Source organism: Ruditapes philippinarum, unplaced genomic scaffold, assembly GCF_026571515.1.
Source record: "Ruditapes philippinarum isolate M1 unplaced genomic scaffold, ASM2657151v2 ctg22021_1_1_1_1, whole genome shotgun sequence".
Classification (NCBI taxonomy): Eukaryota; Metazoa; Mollusca; class Bivalvia; order Venerida; family Veneridae; genus Ruditapes; species Ruditapes philippinarum.
The window spans coordinates 1-12,049 of NW_026853890.1; the positions used below are offsets into that span (position 1 = coordinate 1).

Sequence of the window (12,049 nt, forward strand, 5' to 3'; positions counted from 1 at the left end):
TCAATTGGTGTATTGGTATCTGAAGAAGTCTTTGCTTGTTATTCATTGTTTAGCACAGAAATATTTTATACAGAAAGAATGATTTTTTTCTTTAGGGCATACTTCCATCAAGCTAACATTCCGAACAATCAGACAAATTTGACTGTGCCTAAATTCACCTTGACACATCTTCATTCGGCCATGACATACTATATAACAGTGTATGCTACAGTAGGAACATCTACTCACAGATATAAGATCATCCAGGTTACAACACTAGACGATGGTAAGTAATTTAGACTGTCTGCATAAACCTGGACAACGAAATCCCTGAAGATAGCCAAAAACTTCAAAATTGAAAATGTTGCAGGCACGGTATGATTGACATGTTGATAGAGATGGTACTGAAAACTGCAAGTTCCTGTCCACCCCTCTTAGCATCGGCCTAAGCAGAATTGAACTTTTAAACACGAAAATGGTGAAATTTTGAATTTAGAAAACCTGCAAATGTGTTCATACCTTCTTATCTTATGAAGACCTTCTTGTCATATGAAGAGGTATTCTTTCTTGTCTTTTTAGAGGAGTTACACCCTCCTGTCTTATTGAGTTGAAACTTTGACGTTTAGAGTAGAGAGGATGCTTATTTCTATGTTTAAGATTATCAATGAATCATCTCTGATCTCCGGTGTTTGATTGGTCAGAAACGAGCAAAGAATGTACACTGACCAATGAAAATCTAGAGATTGGACGAGCAAAGAATGTACTCTGACCAATGAAAATCCAGAGGTTGCACTAAGGGTTCAGGAAAAGGGACCAGGCCTGGAGGTTAAAAATCTTTTTTCTGAGTTGTCTCTTAAATCTCAGGATTTTCATTGGTTCAATAGTGAACATTCTGCGGTAATTTCTGACCAATCAAATACTTGAGATCAGATTTGAAGCTCAGAGAATTTCTTTATAACCTTGGACCCAGGCATTTAGACATTATAAAGAAAGTACCTTCTTGTCTTTTAGTGGAGGAACATGTTCTTTGTATTTTACATGTCACAGGGTGAGAAAAATATGCAGCCTGACCAAGACTCCAACCCGCGACCTTCGGAATACTGTTCCCAGGCTCTACCGACTGAGCTATCTGGCCGCTTACACATCTTCTCACCTATATAGTGAACAGTTCTGAACTGTGACATACAATATTGTTGTTGTCATGTCTGAAGAGTCTTAACTAAAAGTGTGCCTGTAACCTAACACACATGAAATTTTATAGCTAGGTACAATGTTCCATAACAGAATATTCAACTGTTATTTTAGTAGATTAAGTGATGCTTTCAGGCATGTTCATCAGATATGTTTTATCAAATATTTACATGCCTGTCTAATTAGCTGAATAAGTGATGAATTATTATTTTTATACTGTAGAAATGTTACTACAAACACATTTGTTTATTGATAATTTTAGTGCCAGATGTACCGAGATATATTGGGGTATCTAGCACGACTAGTTCTCAGACGATAGAAGTTTATTGGGGAGATCCACAAGTTTTTAAAGGAGAGATTCTCTATTTTGAAGTAAGTGAACAAATTTACATTATATCCTACAATGGAGTGTGTCCTTTAGGAGTTGCCTGACACAGGTGGTCACTCAAAACGGGTGCTTTCTGTACTGTTATAGGTCAGATAATAACACTTCCCTGTAGTCCTAGATTTTTCAGTTGTATTTTTTTGTTCAGAGTTTGCCATATTTATAGAGGATATTGAATGAGATTTGGTTTGGTACTAAATTTATTGTACAAGTTGAGAAAAATCATATTATGCTAGCCTCTGGCAAGCTTAATATTGTTTTTTTCAACAAGTTCAATAAATTTAGTAATGAATTTACAGAAAACTAATATTCTATTTACCACATATATAAAATAAGAACAGTTTACTGTAAAAACATAAAAAAAGAGTAATTTTTCATTGACGTGCCTATAGTGTAGCGCTATCATTAGCGCGCTTTAAAGCTATTTTTGTATATAATGCAAATGACGGTTTGTCAAAGTGTTATTACACTAGTGTAATATCATTTTTCTTAAATGGGTTTATTACACTTTTGCGTTGTGCTTTAAGTGATAAACATGTATATTGGCTAACAAGTAATGTTGAAACTTGAAAAAAACTTTCTGTTTCTGAACTTATGTTTGCAAGATTGTAATTATTCTCATTTTTATATGCCCGAAAGAATTTCGGACATATTATGTTATACCCCCTGGCGTCCGTCCGTCTGTCTGTCCGTCCGTCCGTCCGTCCTTCCGTCCGTCTGTCTGTCCGTCCGTCCGTTAGCAATTTGGTTTCCGGAGCATAACTGAAGTTCCATTTGGCCCACAATATTCAAACTTCATAGGATGATTGTCCATATTGGGTAGAAGACCCCTATTGATTTTGGGGTCATAAGGTCAAAGGTCAAGGTCACTATGACCTTAAAACTGAAAACGTTAGCAATTTGGTTTCCGGAGCATAACTTAAGTTCCATTTGGCCCACAATATTCAAACTTCATAGGATGATTGTCCATATTGGGTAGAAGACCCCTATTGATTTTGGGGTCATAAGGTCAAAGGTCAAGGTCACTATGACCTTAAAACTGAAAACAGTTTTTGGAGCATAACTTAAGTTCCATTTGGCCCACAGTGTTCAAACTTCATAGGATGATTGTCCATATTTGGTAGAAGACCCCTATTGATTTTGGGGTCACAAGGTCAAAGGTCAAGGTCACTATGACCTTAGAACAGAAAACAGTTTCCGGAGCATAACTTAAGTTCTATTTGGCCCACAGTGTTCAAACTTCATAGGATGATTGTCCATATTGGGTAGAAGACCCCTATTGATTTTGGGGTCACAAGGTCAAGGTCACTATTACTTAGAAATTGAAAACAGTTTCTTGAGCATAACTTTAGTTCCATTCAGCCCACAATATTCAAAAACTTCATAGTATGATTGTCCATATTGGATAAAAGACGCCTAATGATTTTGGGGTCACAAGGTCAAAGGTCAAGGTCACTTTTACCTTAGAATTGAAAACAGTTTCTGGGACATAACTTAAAGTTCCATTTGGACCACAATATTGAAACTTCAAAGGAGGATTGTTATTTGAAGGAGGTAATACTTTATTTTAGTCCCATGTCTTACAAATGCTTCATCTTTACTAAAAAAAAAACACTTTCGGGCATATAATGCTCCGCCTAGCGGTGGTTCATGTTGAATTAACTCTCTGTCTGACTCTGATTGTGGCAACAGATTCATATCCATGTGACCAGTGCAGACCAAGATCACTCGGGGGACATCCAATCTCCTACGCAGTGATCTCCCCTTATCAGTACAAAGATCTCTGCCATCACAAACATTTTTATCAATATTTTGATATTTTATATTTTTTTAGCTTTTGAATTTATTTTTCATTATTTTGTATACTTTTGATAATTTTTTGATAAACTAAAATGAAAGTTAAAAATAAAACAGAAAGAGGAAAATGACGTTAGATTTTCTATGTAACGGTCCATATTTACATTTGAATTTCTATGTTATGTCATGTGACTTTCATCATGTTACATTTGTTAAGGCAGTGATTACAATTCTGCCAAGGGAGGTAATCACTGTGAGGAGTTTGGGGTACATCTGTATCGTCTAATCATAGTCTGTACTGTTCATGGTTCAGTGACTACATATTGTAAATTTTTCCATAAAAGTGATAAATGGTTTTGTCTAATTGTAAAGATAGACAAGTTCATTCAAGATGTTAAGGGCGGTACAGTTTAATTGTTTTTGTCAATAATTTATTATTGCTTAGTACCATTAAACTATATTCAATAGAATTTCTTTTTATATGTATGTGATTAGTATAGAAATTGTATAAATTTTTGGGCTGGTTGGGAAATGCATAGATCCCTGACCTGTCTCATTCTAATTATCACATTACTGGATACAAAAAGAATTTCACCACAAAATATTCGTTAATAAAAAAGCACATGTAAATATTTGTGATTAAATCTATTGTTATTCAAATAAAAGGTCGGAGTAGGGATCTATCGATGCTAACAGATCTATATGACTTTTGTTCTTTTTTTCTTTCTTCATTTTGAAACTATTTGTTAACATTGCAGGTATGTATTGGAAAGACAAACATGACTATTCATTACTGTGTACAGTCCAAGAAAAACATGTACACATTTGATTCCCTGGAAAATGAGCAACCATTCGTAAACGGACAAAAATATTTTGTACAGGTAAGTTGATTAACAATCTCGTGTTTAATTTATGAGGGGCCTATATTTGTACATGTTGTAATAAAATCTGATCCTCCACCTCCCCTATCCACTATTGCTTTGAGCTTAGAAATCAGAAAAAAAAAATTATATTTTGATGTGGATGCTACCCAACTAGTTTGTGAAGAAAAAATATACTTGTTGTTGTTGTTTGCCTTTTTATACCTTCACTCAATCTTCAATGCTGAGAGATGCTGTCTGTGTCAGCTTCTCTTTGTTGCTATATGGATGAACAAATTCCTATAAATGTATGATAAGAACTGAAGAAAATCTGTGACTTTGTTGTTAAGATTATTGCCTTCAGAATACATGATCAATTTTAACAGCTTTAGGTTGTTCACTCATAATACTATCATAGTACTCTTGTATAAAGAAGCTGTCAGTCAAATAAGCAAAAGGAAGGTTGTTATATTTGAGTATATTCTTGTGGCTGATAACATAAACAATATTGGTGATAATTACCTGTTATGCTTTTTTGAAGCTCTTGTAAGTTCACAACTAACAAAAGGCAAATAAATGAAGTTTGATAAATATGAATTTAGATATTAAAAATTAAGGTAGTCATACTGTAATTCTTTCCCGCCAAAATATTCTAACATGGGCTATATTTGTAGCAAATCGGTTATTTCCGGGACATTATTTTTTCAAAATCTTGGGTATTAGATATATTTACAATCAAGCATTCCTTTTTAATATGTTAAGATTTATTGAATACCGAAACTTGTGAAAAAATAATGGTTCCGGAAAAGACCAATTTATTACGAGACTGGCTGATGTTAGAAGAAATTCTTTGGCAGGAAAGCATTACAGTAAGACTACCTTAATTTTGCTTGCGAGTTGTTTGTCAATTAAATTTTATAACTTTTTAATTGTTCTGTTTTACTTTCTTTCGGCATCAGGTATCTGCAGTAGATAGTGTTGGCGAGGGTGCAAAAACTGAACCGAAAAATATCACATTTGGCATTGAGGGCATATCATCATACGTTGGGGACTTGGAGGGAACACCTGTTGGTAATACCTCCATCAAGCTGACGTGGGTGGCCCCAGCTAATGACGGTGAAAAGATAAACAATTATGTGGTACATTATCAGAATCTGCTAGGAAATATGGTCACCCGCATTGTTGATAAGAAAACACTTTCTTATGTTGGTAAGTATCATAATTATAAGAATACATGATCAATAAAAAATTATTTGTAATATAAGGCTTTAGTCAATGAATTGTTTTATGTTTAAAGAAAGTAAGATATCTTTTCTTTGTTATTCTGTTTTCTTTAGGGATTTGTTTGAAAGCAGTTTGAATATTTAGTATTAAAGCATGAAGCAGTATTTTTATAATACAATAATTTGAAAACATTATGATAAGATATGTTACACCGTCTTATTATATGAATGATGATTATTATCTTTTTAGTTGAGGACCTTTGTCCAGGGTCGTGGTACACGTTTTCTGTTGCTCCTAACAACAAGGTATCAGGGACAGGACCTGGAATCTACATCTCCAGTAAAACAGATGGTACGTTAACATCAATTGAGCCGCGTCACGACAAAACCAACATAATGGGTTTGCGACCAGCATGGTTCCAGACCAGCCTGCATATCCGCGCAGTCTGATCAGGATCCATGCTGTTCGCTTACAAACCCTATAACAAGTAGAGAAAGTGATAGCGAACAGCATGGATCCTGATCAGACTGCACAGATACGCAGGTTGGTCTGGATCCATGCTGGTCTCAAACCCATTATTATACCCCCAAAAACGAAGTTTGGGGGGGTATATAGGAGTCACCCGGTGGTCGGTCGGTCGGTCGGGCGGTCGGTCGGTCAGTCCAGACGTCCGTTGCATTTTCCTTGTCCGGAGCATAACTTGAAAACTAATGGTTGGAATTCAATATAACTACATACAAGCACATTGAGAGGAAGTGCAGTGTACAAGAACCATAACTCTATCTTGACTAATTACAGAGTTATTGCCCTTTGTTACTTTTCCTTGTCCGGGGCATAACTTGAAAACTACTGGTTGGAATTCAAAACAACTTCATGCAATTGTCAAACACAATAAGGGAAAGTGCAGTGCACAAGAACCATAACTCTATCTAAAGTAATTACAGAGTTATTGCCCTTTGTTGCTTTTCCATTGCTTTTTTTTTGTCCGTTGCATTTTCCTTGTCCGGAGCATAACTTGAAGACTAATGGTTGGAATTCAATATAACTACATACAATGGTCAAGCACATTGAGAGGAAGTGCAGTGCGTAAGAAACATAACTTTATCTTGACTAATTACAGAGTTATTGCCCTTTGTTACTTTTCCTTGTCTGTGGCATAACTTGAAAACTACTGGTTGGAATTCAAAACAACTTCATACAATTGTCAAACACAATAAGGGGAAGTGCAGTGCACAAGAACCATAACTCTATCTAAAGTAATTACAGAGTTATTGCCCTTTGTTGCTTTCTATTGCCTTCTTTTTTTGTCCGGACCATAACTTGAAGACTAATGGTTGGAATTCAATATAACTACATACAATGATCAAGCACATTGAGATGAAGTGCAGTGCACAAGAACCATAACTCTATCTAAAGTAATTACAGAGTTATTGCCCTTTGTTGCTTTCTATTGCCTTCTTTTTTTGTCCGGACCATAACTTGAAGACTAATGGTTGGAATTCAATATAACTACATACAATGGTCAAGCACATTGAGAGGAAGTGCAGTGCATAAGAATCATAACTCTATCTAAAGTAATTACAGAGTTATTGCCCTTTATTACTTTTCCATTGCTTTCTTTTGTCCGGACCATAACTTGAAGACTAATTGTTGCAATTCATTATAACTTCATACAATGGTCCAGCACATTGAGAGGAAGTGCAGTGCACAAGAACCATAACTCCATTTTGACTTATTACAGAGTTACTGCCCTTTGTTTCTTTTCCTTGTCCAGAGCATGACTTTAAAACTACTGGTTGGAATTCAAAACAACTTCATACAATGGTCAAGCACAATAAGGGGAAGTGCAGTGCACAAGAACCATAACTCCATCTTGACTAATTACAGAGTTATTGCCCTTTGTTACTTTTCCATTGCTTTTTTTTTGTCCGGACCATAACTTGAAGACTTATTGTTGGAATTCATTATAACTTCATACAATGGTCAAGCACATTGAGAGGAAGTGCAGTGCATAAGAACCATAACTCCATCTTGATTAATTACAGAGTTATTGCCCTTTGTTACTTTTCCTTGTCCAGAACATAACTTGAAAACTACTGTTTGGAATTCAGTACAACTTCATATAGTTGTCAAGGACATTAAAAGGAAGTGCACAAGAGCCATAACTCCATTTTGACAAAATACAGAGTTACTGCCCTTTGATACTTTTCCTTGTCCGGAGCATGACTTAAAACATACTGGTTGGAATTCAAAACAACTTCATACAATGGTCAAGCACAATAAGAGGAAGTGCAGTGCACAAGAACTATAACTCTATCTTCAGTATTTATAGAGTTATTGCCCTTTGTTCTTTTTCTTTGTCTTTCTGGACTTATTACAGATTAATTCAATTAAACTTCATCAATGGCCAACCACATTGAAAGGAAATGCAACATATATGAATTATCTTTAATTGCCCACAACCATAACTCTATGTTTCAATTATATTACAAGGTATTCTGTTACTAGTAACATCCTCATTTCCGAAGCAGACTTGTGGGGGTATTAATCACATTTAGTGATAGTTCTAGTGTTGGTTTTGTCATGACACAGCTCAATTCTATTATAACTCTAGCTGAAATGTTTTAGTTTTCAAAACAATATGAATTTGAAATATAGAATTTCATTTAAAGTATATTTTACACACTTTTTACCCGTTTCAGATAAAAAGAAGTTACTTTGTTAATGTAAGATGTATATATTATATTGCTATACAGTAGAACTTCTATGACTCGAAGTTTGATTAGTCATTTCATGATGTGTTGAGGTCAAACAAAAGTTCTGATTTATTCCCCTGTATATTATCTTTATAAAAAACTATGCATGTGTCAAAGTTTTTATGTGTCGATATTTTCAATGTATCGAAGTTTTCTTCGTATAGAATAAATCAAGTACAATTTACCATCAATAAGTGGAAGTCACACCTTCTATCTCGAGACATTTTTCACACCTTTGCTGGACGCGAAGATGATTTCCGATCAACTTGTGTGACAGGTGTTGATAATACAGCATTTTATTACATGCTTTTCGGTGATTTATAGAAATATATCAGTGATATAAAACTGGTAATTTCACTGTTTGAAACAGTGAAATTACCACTTTAATAATTTCACTGTTTTGAATTTAAGCCCCAAACTTTTTTTTTTTAAGTGAAATACCGGCGTGCACATTACTGGGTACCAACTTAATGACGTGACGTCATAAATGACGTCATGTTGTATTATTATTTGGCGCGCTTTTCATTCAGTATTAGGTTTAATGTCTTATTAAAACGTTTATTTGCATATAATAAAAAGAAAATTTGTTTAGTTTAGTGTAAGATCATAATATATTTCACCTTGTGAACACCAAAAGTTCATATTTCACTCGTGGCTGCGCCACTTGTGAAATATACCTTTTGGTGCTCACTCGGTGAAATATATTCCGATCTTACACTGAACTTAACAAATATCCTCTATGTGTTCTAACAGCCTTTGTATGCGTTCACACGTATGATTATATGCTCTAATTGTTATTATTATCCCCCGCCGAAAAATTTCGGCGGAGGATATAGAAATAGTCTCCGTCCGTCCAACCTTCCGTCCGTCCGTCCGACATTTTTGTCCGGAGCATATCTCTAAAAGTATTTGAGTTATCAACTTGAAACTTCATAGGTGGATAGACCTCATTGAGGGGGAGTGCAGTGCACAAGAATGATAACTCTACCTTGCATGATTTTTGAGTTATTGCCCTTTGTTATTTTTCAAAATTGATTTTTGTCCAGAGCATAACTCCAAAAGCCTATGAGATATTAACATGAAACTTCATAGGTGCATAGATCTCACTCAGGAGGTGTGCACTGCACAAGAATGATAACTCTACCTTCATAATTTTTGAGTTATTGCCCTTTGTTATTTTTCATACCTAATTTTATCACCTGAGTGGAGCATAACTCAAAAAGTGTTCGAGATATCAACATGAAATGTCATAGGTGGATAGATCTTATTGAGGAGGAATGTTGTGCGCAAGAATGATAACTCTTCCCTATACAATTTTTGAGTTATTGCCCTTTTTTTTTTCATGCTATTTTGTCCAGAGCTTATCTCAAAAAGTATTTGAGGTATCAACTTTAAACTTCAAAGGTGGATGGATCTCATTGAGGAGAAGTGCAGTGCTTAAGAATGATAACTCTACCCTGCATTATTTTTGAGTTATTGCCCTTTGTTATTTTTCAAAATTAATTTTTGTCCAGAGCATAACTCAAAAAGCCTTTGAGATATCAAAATGAAACTTCATAGGTGCATAGATCTCTGACTCAGGAGGTGTGCACTGCACAAGAATGATAACTCTACCTTTTATAATTTTTGAGTTATTGCCCTTTGTTCTTTTTCATACTTTAATTTTTTCTCAAAAAGTATTTGAGGTATCAACTTGAAACTTCATAGGTGGATAGATTTTACTGAGGAGGGATGCAGCACACAATAATGATAACCTACCCTGCATTATTTTTCAGTAATTGCCCTTTGTTATTTTCAGCCATCAGTATTCACATAGGTTTCAAATCTGTAATCACTATAGCCATCAGTTTTCATTACCAAAAGACCTCTTAAAATAGAATTATTCCGCTCTACTACATATACATTCTTCCAATGAGCAAACACATTCGGCAGGGGATGGCCATGTTGACATGGCTCTTGTTAAAATTGCCGTAGTTGTATTTGAAAATAAACAGTACAAATTAGATTCGTTTTGTGAACTTCCTGGTGTTGCGTGATAATCACATGGGATATATTTACTATAAACTGGTTTAGTAACTCTCTTGTTTACAACAAATACTTGAAATTTTGTCATTAAATTAAGACCGGTTCATTAGACGAAGTCCCGATTTGTCGAAGTTTTTACACAAATCCCTTTAATTTCAATTTACCAAAGTTCTACTGTATATAAAAATGCCATATTTAAAAGCTAACAAGAGTGGTATATTGCTTTTATTAACATTTTAATTGAAGTTAGCAGCATACATTTGTTTTGTTGTTGTACAGGTGCTGCTATAGGTAAAATCTCTAATATAAGTGTGGAATGGATAGCACCTGCTGTGTTGAAGGTATCTTGGCCAATTCCTGATGGAGCTAGCCCTAATGAGGTATAATATGATAATTCAAATATATTTGTATTTTATTAGTTTAAAATCTTATTATTTAGACATTTTTATTTTTTTGTGATAAAGTTAGCATAGTTTGCCCCTTAAGCAATCAGGCATTCTGGTAAATATGTTGTTTTTTTTTAATTTATTTATAGATTAGATTTAGACATCAATGATACTGTTAACAGTTGTTCATACTTTGAAAATTGTTATATAATCATGCGTTTCAGAATTACACAGTGTATTACGACTATGACCCGGACAATTTACACTCACATAAAGTATCACAATACGCAAAGAAGAGGATAGTGAATACAAACTCTACAATAATCAATGGACTGAGAGGGTGTGAGTTGTACTATTTCAGGATCGCCCCCGGGAACTGTATTTTATCAGAGGTGAAGTCGGAAACAACATACTATGGTAAAATATTTTGTTTACGACTGCTTGTTATAACTAGAGATGATATGTTTTAACTCTTAGATACCACTTGCCCCTCACCGCTGTGGGTTGGAATCCCGACAGGGACATGGATTTTTTCATGTGAGGAAGCTATCCAGCTAGCTTACGGAACGCGGGTGGTTCTACTCAGGTGCCTGTAATTGCCTGAAATAATGCATGGAGGGGCACCTGAGGTCTTCCTCCACCAGTTAAGCTGGAACGTCGCGATATGACCTATATTGTGTCGATGTAACGTAAAACCTAATCAAAACAAAAAACTCTTAGATGCAATATTAGGTTTAGGAAGTAATATTTACGGTATTAAGTCAAGTTTTAGATGGTTTAAGGCATTCAGTTTTTAGATGGTTAAATATTAGGGAATTTGAAATGGTTAATACAGCCATATGAAGGTGTGTACCTATGATTTGTAACCTACATGTATGTTGTAGTTAGAATGCCAGACATGTCTTTTAAATAATACACAAGGGACGTCGGTAATTTTTCTTCTCCACTTTATACTCTTAATTTCTCTATATGACTTTTAAAGTGTGTGGATTTAAAACACAAATAGAAAGAAAATTGTTTGTACAACTGTTATAGTAAGTACAAGTATCCCATCCATGTTACATTCTTAAGCTAGGTGAGCAACTTCAGGGCTATGATGGCCCTCTTGTTAAATTAACTTTAAGTACTTCATTTGTATAGGATCTGACATAAGAGAATACAACATTAAATTTTATGAAAGTATACTTATTTGTAGATCAATTGGCAGAACCAGAAGATCTTGCCTTCCACCCAATTAATATGTCCAGTGGCAATCTAACTTGGAAGGCGTCCTGTCCTAATGGGGAACCGACAGTATGTATTATTATACAGTTACAATATTTCTGTAACAATTTACCCTGAGCCTGCTATTGCCAACAGAATCTACCCGTGGGACCAGTGCAGACCAAGATGAGTTGGCATATCTTTGTTGTCCGTTCAAGGTCTGATCATGGTCTGCACTTTTTG

The 12,049-nt window shown here is 34.9% G+C and overlaps 1 protein-coding gene and 1 long non-coding RNA gene across 2 annotated transcripts; both read left to right on the top strand.

Moving 5' to 3' along the window:
* Positions 1-95: 95 nt before the first annotated feature.
* On the top strand, positions 96-11,927 carry LOC132738258 (phosphatidylinositol phosphatase PTPRQ-like; the record flags this gene model as incomplete). Its single annotated transcript, XM_060725726.1, is given in 8 exon segments — positions 96-265; positions 1,433-1,542; positions 4,111-4,233; positions 5,172-5,421; positions 5,686-5,787; positions 10,497-10,597; positions 10,828-11,020; positions 11,799-11,927. Coding segments are annotated over 8 exon segments (1,178 nt in total), but the record flags the coding sequence as incomplete, so codon positions are not given.
* On the top strand, positions 1,565-3,146 carry LOC132738259 (uncharacterized). Its single transcript, XR_009626848.1, has 2 exons — positions 1,565-2,715; positions 2,854-3,146. It is a non-coding gene; the product is annotated as an uncharacterized LOC132738259 (long non-coding RNA).
* Positions 11,928-12,049: the final 122 nt, after the last annotated feature.